Source organism: Telopea speciosissima, chromosome 1 (assembly GCF_018873765.1).
Source record: "Telopea speciosissima isolate NSW1024214 ecotype Mountain lineage chromosome 1, Tspe_v1, whole genome shotgun sequence".
Lineage (NCBI taxonomy): Eukaryota > Viridiplantae > Streptophyta > Magnoliopsida > Proteales > Proteaceae > Telopea > Telopea speciosissima.
In genome coordinates, this window is record NC_057916.1 from 20311712 (window position 1) to 20325303 (window position 13592).

At 37.2% G+C, this 13592-nt stretch overlaps 1 protein-coding gene across 1 annotated transcript; it reads right to left on the bottom strand.

The window, feature by feature from the left end:
- Positions 1 to 515: 515 nt before the first annotated feature.
- Positions 516 to 6994, bottom strand: LOC122639156 (protein DETOXIFICATION 21-like). Its single transcript, XM_043831988.1, has 8 exons — positions 6758 to 6994; positions 5311 to 5852; positions 3820 to 3906; positions 3679 to 3735; positions 2213 to 2451; positions 1386 to 1504; positions 704 to 790; positions 516 to 597 (listed from the first exon to the last, which is right to left on the bottom strand). The coding sequence occupies exons 1-8, from the start codon at positions 6869 to 6871 to the stop codon at positions 520 to 522; spliced, it is 1323 nt and encodes a 440-aa protein (XP_043687923.1). The 5' UTR covers positions 6872 to 6994; the 3' UTR covers positions 516 to 519.
- Between the last annotated feature and the right edge of the window lie 6598 nt (positions 6995 to 13592).

The following is a 13592-nucleotide window of genomic DNA, read 5'->3' on the forward strand; positions in this document are numbered from 1 at the left end:
GGAATTTCTTGGCATTCTTCGTTCTGAAACACACAAGATCTTGGCAGAGGTTTGGTAAATATTTTTCTCTGTTTTTGTTAGTTAGACCTCTTTGTATCGATTTTTTTTTTTATTGAGAAAAGAAAGTGTTCTTCGTTGTTTGGACTGTGACATCTCATCTTGCTCTCTGAAAATGAAACATGAGAATACATCTCCAACATCAAATTGATTTTTTTTTTTTTTTTTTTTTTTTTGTGGGTTGAAAATATAGAATAGTCATGAAGACAAGTGTAAGGCCCAAATCAATTAACGAGAAGACCATAATAGATTGCTTATTCATTTATTTAGTTATTTATTTTTTTATTGAATTGCTGCAGTGAAAATTTTGGAACCTTTCATACAATAGGTCCACAACATGGGAAAAGAAGGAAAAGAAAGCTTAGAATTGGTGTCAGAGGTTCAACAGAGAAGTACAAAAAATTACTGATTTTTTTTATATAATTAGCATCAGTTGATAATTTTTCGTAATAAAAAAATTTGCTAAATTGAGGAATCGTTCTCCTCCTCATCTGGAGATGGGAGGACCCACCTACTCACCCTTGCCTTTGCTATAGATACCTGCATCAACCAAGCAAAGATATCATCTTTTTTTTTTAAAATAAAAAAAATTTTAATTTAGAATTGAAAGAATATTTTCTACCATAGGAATTAATTAGTAATTTACCTGGTTATCCCAATCAGTTTTATAAACATAATAAAGAAGCACCAAAGTTTGAATAACAATGCCACCAATCATTCCCATCCACATTCCCTGTAACAATACATAGATAACCAATTAACTTAAACAACATTATGAAATCATAGAGCTAGCACTAAAAAATTTAAATGCATACTCATTCCTTTTAAATTTCTTCACACTCAATTTGTTTCAATAGGAGAATATATTTTGGAAATTGATATTTCAAAATTTTATTTCTTTATCATTAATCTTGTACATACATATCAAGGGAAGTTTTTAGCATGATTTATATAGAAAAAAATAAAAAAAAATCCAACTATATGATGATAGGGTAGGTGTCCTCTATAGGTAGCAATTTATATGACAACCAAGATACACAATTTTTTTTTTTTTTTTGTGGGAGGGGGTGGGGAGCATCAAGTAAAGAAACTGAATAGTATAATTTGGAATTGATCATAGAATCTTTTTATTACATTCCAGTAAGAATTTCCTTTCTTTAATTCCTATACTATTTTGGTTTTGTGAGAATTTTTTTAGTTGAAATTGGGATTGGTAAAAGATGAATTGAGAAAACAAAAGGATTAATAACTTTTTTTTTTTACAAAAAGGACAGAATTTTTATTTTTATTATTTTTGTTGGAAGGGGAAGGTGATTATTTGAGCTTACCTTCACATTAAGATTGGCAACATAATAAAGCAACAGCCCAAGAGGAAGCCCTATGCAATAATAGCAAATGATGTTGATATATGCTACTTTGCTTTGCCATCCAGCACCGACAGCCACTCCTGTTCAATTTAAATAATAATTAAGAAAACAGAGAGCGAAATGTTCACATTATCACTCAAATTTGTAACAATAATAATGAAATAGGGAAAATTTTTGTCCCACGCATGCGGTGAAGGGCACGTTTTCTCACATTTTGACCATATGGGTCCTCCACTGATACTCTCTTACATGTAAGCCCTTATTGACGAAACCATTCTCGTGACGTGATCAGTGTGGCATGTGGGACATTCTCCCCACACGAGCTGCTATGAAACCCTTGTCCAATGAAATATTACAGATACAATTTAAAAACCTAATCTTACACACACATGGCCATGAAATTTCATTTTTTTTTTGGTACGACCATATAATTTCATTTTGATGGTTGTTTTAGAATCACCCTATTGTTAGCATACGAACTGCAACAAATTATTACATCGAGCTATATTAAATTCATTTCAATTTTATGAATGTCTACTGAAGATTGAATTATGAGTTAAAAAGAAAACATTTGATAAATGATTTTATAATTTAATTTCATAGGCATATACAATACCTACTCATGTGATAAGTTTTAGCTTTTATTTGTTTTCCTTAACTATTTAATATTTTGAAAAATGATGGAAAATGGTTGAAAAGGAGAATTTTGAATAGCATGTGTTGTTTTCCTTTGATAATACATATAGAAAAAACTGAAATAGGAAAAGAAAGAAGGTTAAGAAACTCACCAGAGAGAACAGGTTGGATGCTGTTCAATATGAGGTTAAAGGTCAACAACATGCAGAGATCCGAAAATTCCTCAGCTACCTCCTCGCTACTTGAAAATATATAGGAAACTTGATATCTGAAGACCAACACTGAGACCCACAACACAGCCTCAACTATTATGGAAGTTACTAGAACCATTTTGATGGCGAATTTTGCCGCTTTGGCACTTCCTCTCCCAAGCTCGTTGGAGACCCTAACACTATTTTTCATGAACGAAAAGCTTAGTTCCCTTTTGGCCTCTTTGGAAGAAAAGTAGATGCTAAAAAAATATAGGGAAAATTTTCTCTGCATTAGGGGTGCAGAATGCGCTTAGACACATGGGGGTGGGCGAAATGACCGGCCCAACCCCCTAAATGATTGAAATAGCTGCCCCATCCCACCCCATGGGTTTGGGTGCAGCCTGCACCCCCGTGCCCTCCCAGGCAGAGAACATCACCCTAAAAATATTATAGACCTAATTTTTCAATCATTTATTTTGGTACTTGACCAATTTCTTTGCTAATGTCTCGAATATTTTGTTTTGTGGTATAGTTTATTGGAAGCTAAACTTTATAGATATATTGTACCTGTAATGATTTAATACTGCATTTAGAATTGTTTCATACTCATAAGTCTAATGACTATTAAGGTTGGAGAAAAGTCGTACTTGAATGGTCATATGGTTGAGATTGATTGCCAAATTAGATTCATGGATTTATTAAGGATTTTCACTCATCTAATGGTCAAAATGAACATTTTTTATTTTTTATTTTTATTTTTTTTTGAGGAATCAAAATGATCAAATTAGTAAAGCACGTGGTAAAAATGGATAGAATAACTAAAATGGCTATTTGGGGAATAGTGGACAAGATTTTCCCTCAAGTTGCAATTGTTTCATCATAAAATAACATTCTAAAAAATTATTATTATTTATAAATTGGGAAAAGGGTCGGTACGCTGCTAAGGTGCCTAGCATGTGTCATCCTCTCTCCTCTCTGTTTGGAAATCACTCCCTTGCTCTCCTGTGTCCAACACTCTGATTGATGTATGCCACGCATGGCTTACCCAACCTTCTCCCTTAAAAATTTTATCTAATATTTCATATAGTTTGTCTTTTTTTTTTAGGGAAAAATTTTCCTGCACACCGGGCAGCATGAAAATTTTTTCTAACTGCCCATAATCGCATGCACTGAAATGGAATAATCCCCATCCCGATGGTTTGCAAATACACCCTTAAGTTTTTATATTTTTCAAAATACCATAATTGGAGCTGGATTCCATTTCAACGCCTATGATTACGATTTCCCACTGTTCGGCTTGTAGGAAAATTTTGTCCTCTTTTCATCTGGTCTGGTTTTTTTTAATGGTAAGGAAGCTGGTCTGGTTTTTTAAGCTTAATTGGTATAAAGTATTAGGACAGGGGCTATAGAGCAGTGACAATCCATACCTTGCAGCCGCTAGGAAGCCAAAGGAAAGCATCAACTCAAAACCATTGATATTAAGACTGCAAATTAAGTGAAGAAAACTGGTTAAGAATAAAATTAAAATCTAAAATTGGAGCTTTCAATTCATATGGTATATATCTTACCAAATGGAGAGAGCATCAATTGTAACCTCAGCATCTTTGGTGTTCCCAGTGAACAGAACTAATACTGAGTTGTACCATAACTCCAAGCTATTGATAATTATGAAGAGCTAAACGTTAGAGAGCTGTAAGAAATTACAATTATCATATATAGTTAAGATTTAATAAGAAATTTAAACCTCTAAAATAACAATTTTATAGCCGTATAGCACTGTATATGTATTTTATCCCTTACTCTTTATATTTTTACAAAGCCTCTAAAAGAGGACGGATTTGGATCCTCTGCGGTCTAGGGTTGGGCGGCCATCATGCTGCACTCAACTCCCAGGCCGTCACATCGGATTCCATGTTGATCTAATTGTTGGTACACAAGTTCCAACCATTTTGAATTTTGAATGGTATTTTTGAATTTTGAATTGAACTTGTCTAGCTACTAATCATTGGATCGGCATAAAATCCAACGTGATGATCTGGGAGTTGAGCGTAGTATAATGGCCGCTCAACCCCAGGCCGTAAAGGATCCAAATCGAAAGGAGGACTCCTACTCTATTAAAAGGCAACTTGGCTTTGGTCCCATGCTCATGTGTCTTGTGTTTAATGCACGTTATTTTTCTTCTTTTGTTTTTTGTGTTTTTGTCTCGCATCTGTGATCCTCAAACTTTCAATCATGTAAAAAACGTTTGCTTCTCTCTTTAAATAATCCCAGATACAAATCATCTGTTCATTATTTTTATTATTTTAAGGAATATCTTGTTGTCACCAACCTTGGTTGCAATAAGATTATATAATCTTACTTTCTTAATCCTTTGTCTTATCCCGAAAAGTCATTTAATGATGCATTTAATGCAGAGATAAAAAAGGGTTTTCAAATAAAACCTGCATTGAATGACTTTCAATTTTTTTGAAAATCCATTTTTACCCCTATATTAAATCCAACATTAAATGACTTTTGAAAATAAGACAAAAGGTAAAAATGTAAAATGGACACTTGTTAGTTCACCTACTTGGTGACAACATATATATTATAAATTTTAAATGTCACAGTGGCACACAAATTTTGTATATATGAAGATAATAAATGAAATAATATATTTTATTATATTATTATTTTATGTAAAATTGATAATTTTCTCCTTGGCCCAGCCTAGCCCAACCCATGCAGCCCCTTCCCCCTCTGATCAGATCCCATCAGGATCATTCCGGCCTGACCTTGAAAGCAAGTCAGGGTTGGATTTTTCAGGCCCTATGTCAGTGTCGGACTGGGCTGAACTGGCCCAATTAAAGGCACTCAGGGTTGGGGGCGGGGGTTTTAAAATACTCGGCCCAACCCAACCCTGTTGCAGCCCTTGTAAGTTGAACTTTTTCTTTTCATGTTTTCTAGAAATCCTTTTAAGCAAGGGACTTTAGCTTATAGTAATCACACTTGAACACTGTGTTTTTCTATTTTAATTTGAACCAGTCTTTTCCCAAGAAACAATAAAATCATATACTTACCAAAGCATTACACCTGATGATATTGATAATTTGAGCACCGGCCATAATTCAGAAAATGCATGCATAGTGAATCCAGTCCATGTTTTTGGACAGCCGCCGCAGAAAATGAAGGTTAATTGACCGATTATCGGTACCCAACTCGCGATATTCATTGAGATCATAACTCCGGCGATGCCCAGACCCATCTTTGATACGAGGATCCATGAGCAGAAACCATGAAAGATAAGTGTGATAGCTGATAACCAAGTAATGATAATGTTCTTGCTCTGAGTTTGAAGATACATTTGAAGGGTGTAAAGGAAGACATAGGAGAAGATTATGGGAATGTACCAAAGGGAAATTATGTTTGCCATTTCTGATATCTCATCTGTTTGTCCAAGTAATTTGAAAATGGGAGCACTGAAGATGAAAAGAGGGATAAGGAGTAGGAAGAACCCTGATTCAACCAACCATGATCTCTGCAAATATATACCCAACATGTGATATTGTTTTGCTCCAAATGCTTGGCCACATAGAGTCTCCAGTCCACTAGACATGCCCATCTGCAGGTAATTGTCATGCTACTTGTTAATTACATAATTAAGATAATAGAGGTGGACTTGGATTTGTTTTCAGGAATTCAATCTATGTGGTCTTCTTCTTCAGAATTTTTATTTTTGTTTGGATTAAGAGCTTGTATAATGGGTGGCCGGCGGGGGGGGGTTAGGCCCAAGGTGGTTTGAACTCATGACCTCTTATTTGAGGAGTTGGTCTTTTGCCAACTAAGCTGACCCCTTGGGGCCTCTTCGGAAAAAAATTTGCTGGTACATTATCCTATTACCAGGCTGGCAACCAAGGAGATGGAATAATTCAATTCCTCTTTGGGCTCACAAATACCCTCCTAGGTTTTAGTATTTTCTAAAATACCCTTTAAGATCACATTTCCTTGGCTGTTAGCCTTGTAGCAGGAACTTGAACTTCACTGTTTCCTGCTACAAGTGTAGCAGCAAAATTTCATCCCTACTCTTCGGACAAAATTTTGCTGCAGGAATGTACCTGCTACAAAGCTGGGGCAGCCAAGGAAACGGGATCTTAAAGGGTATTTTAGGAGGGTATTTATGAACCCAAAGGGAAAGTGAATTATTCCATTTCCTTGGCTGCCAACCTTGTAGCAGGAATGTACCTGCTACAAGGCTGGGACAGCCAAGGAAATTTTATTCCCTCTCTTCTTGCTGCACTGTCCCTTTAAAATCCCATTTCCTTGGCTGTCAGCATTGTTGCAGGAATGTACATTCTTGTTAAAAGTGTAGCAGCAAAATTTTTTTCGTATTTTAGAACATACAAAAACCTTAGGAGAGATTTGTGAACCCTTGGATGATGGGTGAACCATCCTCCATACATAGTCCTAAAATTAAAAGCTCATCTAAATATAAGTCGGGAATGGAGATCGCAGGTGAGGAATACTTACCAGTATTCCAAAGGAGAAACGGGTGAGTATTTGGAAAACCAGAGAGAGTGCTGCCAATTCAGTGTTTCCAATGTGGCCCATGAACACTTGAGATATGATGAACACCCCAAACATTGATACTCTTGTTAAGCAAGCAGGTAGTGCTACTACCCATAGCTTCTTTGATTCTACCCACAACCTTCTCCATAACTCCTCTTCCTTCTCTTCCTTCTCTTCCTTCTCTTCCTCCTCTTCTTTGCCTGAGTCAGGAAGTAGCTTATCCTTTGCTTCACTGTCCATTGCTCAACTTCACTCTTTCCCCCCCTCCCCCATACTGAATTTATACTGACAGATATATATGTGGATTCATATATAGGTAGTTAGACTGCTAGGTAAGGACTTGACCCACAGCTACTATTGCAAGTGGGAACAGGCTTGAATGAGTGAAGGTAATAAAGTAAAAGAATATTTACAGTTGGAGAGTTGGAGTGGAATGAACCACAATAATAGAAGAGATTTAATGCAATTGAAAAGCTAGGCAAGTTAATTTCTAACATTCAACATCCATTCAAACCACCAAGATATATATGGTGGCAGGTGGAGATGATCAGGTGAACACAAATGCTACTTTCAAATAATTTTATTTAGATACGTATCATCTGAGTTGTCAGCTCAAGAAATTAATTTCCTTATCTATATCTCTATATCCTCTTTCCATGTGGCAAAAGTTTCAACCATGCAAACTCTATGAGGCTTTTCAACTTAATAGAATGATGATCCTCTTTCGATCCTTCAATATTGTTCATTTGTTCATCGCCATTGTAAAAGAATTAACAGCGACTTAATTGTACATACAGATCTAATGGAGTGGATTAAGTTGAAATAAAATCATAAAGTAAGGAGTGCCTGTGATATTTTGCTAAAATTTAGGGTGTTCGTGAAATCCACCCCCCTCCCTTTTAAAAAAAACCCGAATGAAAAGGACAAAAAAATGAAAACGTATGAAATTGGGTTAAGTCATTCGTTCAGTTACAAGTCATGCCTCCAGTCATTCTCCTTAAAACCAAAACCAACCTTACGGACTTGCAGCTTTTGGACATTAAAGTCATCATTCCCGCAAATGTATCTCCAAACAATAGTTTGAGGTATCGGATCGGATCGGTATTGGTTGAGATCGATCCCGATACCGATCCGATCCAGTTGTACAAACAAGGGTAAAAATATAAAAAAAAATAGTTTTTTTTTTTATAAGAAAACAGGGACAAAAGTGTCATACTTGCCCGAGTTTGGGCGATCCTGATCCGTATCGGCCTATCCAATCTGATCCAACCGATACCGAGATCACGAACCATGCTCCAAACAAAGAATGAATGATTAAAATAAAGTTCTCTGACTGGGGCGCAGGTTGCACCCAGACAGATGGATATGGGCAAAATGACCGCCCTGCCCCTGGATGATCCAAACCCTACCCATATTCTATCCCATGTGTCTTCTGTGCCCTGATGCGCTCCTGGATAGAGAACCTGCACCCTATATTAAAATAGCATATGACAAACTTATTGTAAAATAAACCAAACCTGAATCCAGATCGTCTACGGGCCTGCCTGCCCATGGCAACCATAGTAGCACATTAATGAGGCGTGGTGCAATGATCGCCTTACCCCTGCCCGAGCTCCTTGCCCGAGCAGAGGTAAGGCGGTCATTACGCCACGCCTCATTAGTGCGCTGCCATGCATGGCTGCTACGGGTAGTAGGCCGTAGACTATCACGATCCACCAAACCTAGTGAAAGAGCAAATCTATTAATAGATTCTAAAGTGTCAGTTACGTGAGTAACGTGGGATTTTATTTACCAAAAACAAAGAGTAACGAAACCCAAGGGGTCAACTCGGTTGGCAAAAGATCAACTCCTCAGTACTTGACGCGGTCAAGTGTGCATCGTGCGGTTGGGCACAGCCCATGTGTGTACGATGGGATCCACTGTGCGCACATGGGCGGTGCCAAGCCGCACGATGCGCACTTGACCGCGTCAAGTACTTGACGTGATAATTTTCCATCCCCATCCCCTATTCCACCCTCCTAATTAAAGCTCTTCAATTCCCAAAAAAAAAAAAAGGAGTAACGAAACCCAAGGGGTCAACTCGGTTGGCAAATGATCAACTCCTTAGTACTTGACGCCGTTAAGTGTGCATCGTGCGGTTGGGCACCGCCCATGTGTGCACGATGGGATCTACTGTGCGCATATGGGCGGTACCAAACCGCACAATGCGCACTTGACCGCGTCAAGTACTTGACGTGATAATTTTCCATTCCCATCCCCTATTCCCCCTCCTAATTAAAGCTATTCAATTCCAAAAAAAAAAAAAAAAAAAGAGTAATCTAGGACTTTTATCATCTCAGGTTCTGACACCCTTAGGTTCGTCCAGTTTCTTATCTTGATGTTTGACACGTGGAAAAAAACTCTTTAAGGCCTCTCTCTCTCTCTCTCAACTACTATAAACGATTGGGACCAATAATTACTACTGGTACAGCAGTGTGGGCCACCACCACCATACCCTCGTCCCACACGTCAAGATTTTCTATACAACCGTAAGTCTGATCTCCAACTAACACTCCATGCAACGACCGACACTCACTCCAACTATAATTACTAAATAAGCCATGAAATTAAAAAAAATCTTTGTGTTGTAGTTTTCAAACGGGCCCTTGTGAGGCCATACATTAGCTTAGAAGCTGATCGATCAGTGAGTTTTTTGTTTTTTTGTTTTTTTTTTTTTTCATTCTTTCTGTTTTGGTCTATCCATAAATACTTTCTGTTCTTAACCTCTTATTACAGAGAGCATGTGGGGGACATGGTTCCAACCGTCGAATTAATTGGAATCCAAGGAGGGAGCTAGCTAGCTAGAACAGAGGTGTGTGTATTAATTGAGTGTTATTTACGCAATCTGTATGTGCTCTTATTGTTTGAATCCTTCTCCTTACTGTTTACTACTACTTCTGCTGTTATTTATCTTATTACTTAAAACTTTCTAGTTTTAAGTTGTAGTTTGCTGATTGCATATATACTCTTCCATAAGGGTCCGTTTGGGTGTTGTAAAATATAAATTAGTTTGTGTTGGCAAGAACAGTAAAAAGTCTTGATGATCACTTTAAATATTCTATATGTTTGTATTTGAAGACTAGAGTGAGACTGAGTACTGGATATTAGTTGGAGAAACAGAGCATACCCCTTTCCTAGCTTGAAAGAGCTACAATAATGTAAATTAGGGGTGTGTATGAGTATGGTGGGTTTTGGGGCCAACACGAAGCAGACTTTGGTGAAACAAAGCAAAACAAATGAGGAACTGGATTCGGCTCAGGTTCACGTATGAGAATGTTCTTGTACAACTGCGAGCCATCCAGATAGAATCCATCTTGCAGGTGTACGAGAACATTCTGATACATGAACCTGAGTCGACCTCTGAAAAACTAAGCAGGGATCATGTACCATCCAAGGCCCTCCAAATTCAGTCACATGGAATCAACTGTGGTCCTAGAGAAACCTTGGATGGCACTTGTACAAAGACAAGATCGATCCGGTCCCCGAGAAACACAGGTTTTGGCCTGTCGATTCAGCTGACTCAGTTACGTGGAGAATAAGGAAGGTATACAAAAAACAACAAACCTGGAAAAGTCACGTAGCTTTAGAAAAACAATTTATATAAATAGATAAAGACACATAAGATGCTGACGAAGGGTTTCTCACCATTGATTTCTGTTTTTATTTTTTTCAAAATTTTCCATCAACCTTCTCCATTCTCCACAGTTGAAGTGAACTTGGCTCATTATTATTACACTCTCACTTCCTATTGACAAAAAAGTCGAAACTATCATCCCTTTTGGTCATAATGCCCATGGTGAAAGAATTCCTTTTGAGATAATTGACCAAAATTTGATCATCTTCTGAGATAATGGTCCAAAATTTTATACCATCACTAACATATGCAAAGAGTAATTTCTCAACCACATGGGTGGAGAGTTAGGGTGTTAATTGATACAGTTTAAAGAATTCGGTATGGTTTTGGTTCGGTGCAAAGGACAGAAATGAGAAACCAAAACCATAGGTACCAAGAACTCGAATTCATTTTCAATTACAAGATCATATCGAATCGGTTCGGTTTCTATACAGTTTTTATTTGGTTTCATAAATGATTTCTTATTCAGTTTGGTATGCTTTTTATACGATTTCATAAACCATATCTTATATATCATATCATACTATTATACTATCATACTATATTATAAATATAAAAACTCAAAAGTCATGGCAAATCTTTTCATACCAAAAATACCCTTCAACAATATCAATAAATCCAAAAAAATATCCTTAATTAATTATTAATTATTAATTGTTATAATTTTCAGCTAAATTAAAGTCTTCCTCCATTGATAAACCCCCCCCTCAATGGTACATTAATTATTCTTTTATACAAATTAATGGACCAATTGTTTCCCTACTCAGTTTTCTCACGTTTTTTTCAGATAGATTCAAAAAGAGATAATTATTATTAATTATTAATTAAAAATTAAAAATTATAAAGAGAGTAAAATAATCCCATTTTTAGTTGAACAATGTATAAAAACCCACTTTCCAATGTATAAAAAAATCCCATCTTATCTTACCAAAAAAAAAATTACAATATTATCCATTATTCCTTGAACAATCGATAAACCCCCCCCTCAATTAATTGTTATAATTTTGAAAATACCCTTATGTTTGTTTATATAAACAATTTTATTATTTAAGTAAAACATCTAAAATGTTGGGTGTTCATTTCGGTGATTCATACATGAAAAAAAGCAAAAACTTGCATGTGCAGTATTGATCTAGGCCCAACGCCCAAGTAAACCAATTAATTTTTCCCAATTTTTTTTTCAGTAAATGAGAATTAATTCAAATTTACTTTTTTTTTTTTTTTTCTGTAAACAAGATTTAATCCAAATTGACAATCCAGTGCCCATAGCCCATTAGGATGGCAGCCCAAAAGGGCGAGATGGAATACCATCTCAAGGAAGGGCGGTCAAGGACTAAGGGTGGGGGTGTCATGGGGAGCAAAGGGGGAGGGGAAATAACAGTATGTCAAGCATCCAATGGGGGAGGGGGAGAGTCAAACAAATGGCCCTTCTATAATATGAAATTAACTACTTTTTTGGGGAAATTGGGAGCTTTATATATATATTTTTCTATAGAGGAGGGGATCGAACCAGGGAGGGGTAAGGAGATGCCAGGAGATTCAAACTCGAGATCTCCTGGAGAGCATGGGCATGAAGCGCATCACGGCTCACCAATTGCGCTAGGCAGATGTTGGTAAATCAACTATTTTTTATTTATGGAAAAAAGAATGCTACTTGAAGCGTGGTTCTTGTGCCAAGACACATGAACGTGCGAAATTACAATCCCACCCCCAATGAGAACTAAAATCTCATTCATGTTGATGACTCTATGCATACTCTCATTGGCCCCATGTTGGTGCAAGGGCTACACGACCAAAATTCTTGTAATTACATAAAGGGAAAAAGTTCTTTATGGGTGAGTGCGCACAGACACAAAAAAGGGCTAAATGACCACCCCATCCCCATAAAAGGAGGTAAGGACCGCCCTGTTAATGCCACCGCGTGCGAGGCCACACTCCCCCACAAAGAACTCTTGCCCTTACATAAAACTTAGTAGACTTTAGAATACTCTTTTAAGACAAAAAACAGTACATGGGCACGTGTGGTGCGCTATTCCTACGTCCGACACATGGATGCGTGAAATAACTATCACCCCCAAGGATTTTCTGCCTTCCCATAGGAGTGTGACAGTCATTTTGCATGCCCCTATGTCTTAGTGCAGGGGCAGCGCACTCCACTCGCCCAGGTATCATTCTCTTTCCCTACTCTTAATTATTTCCATTTATTTCCATTTATTTCTTTTTTATGAGTCCAGGTCTTCACCACGTACGTGGGGAGAAATTACTCAAATCAAGAATCAAGAGTACTCCCCCCCCCTCCCCTCCCCTCCCCTCCCCATCCCATGGCGGTGTATCGATTGATGGGCCAGTCACAACGGCAGTGACAGTTAAAATTGTGCCATTCTTCCATAATGAAATCCATACCTTATTCCCGCTTCTTGCTTCCCCATCAGTTCTTCACACATTTTTTTCCCGTCATCGTCTCTTTCTTCGTCAATCCAGTTACCAACTCCCCCAAAACAATTGTCTCTCGTCTTTCTTTGATAAACCAAATGTCTATCTTAATTTATCACAGAGCGAAATCTCATGGGAGTCTCACTCGAATCACTCAGAGGAAGTCTGAATTTTCAGAAGAAGGGTTTGTAGGGGAAGAAGCTTGGTCTACGAACCGAGCGGTAATACCTTTTCCACTTTATGGTTTATCTGTGCTAGTTTGCTTTTCTATTACTTTCATCCGATTGAATGCCTAAATGTGAATTGTTAACTCACATCTGCTTGATAGCTTACATTCTATTAATATTTCGTATCATGTGCATATAAATTTGCTTATGGTGTTTCAGAATGATGCTTTCCTAGCTCAATTTTATCTTTTTCATCGGGCTAGTATGGCTATTTTCATGAACCCTATTTGTTGTTTTTGTGGTCTGCTATTTTCAACAGATTATTATTTTTAATTTGGAGGGGGGAGGTGTGTCAGATCCACTTTCCTTTAATTCACATCTCACAAACATGTGCACTATGGTCTCAGTATCTATGGATCATGAGATTACCTACTGTTGTTTTGCTTATTTACTGGCCAATATAGTAGTCCTTCAACCTTTTATTCCCATTTCGATTCCCTAATGTTCTCTTTGCATCAAGGGA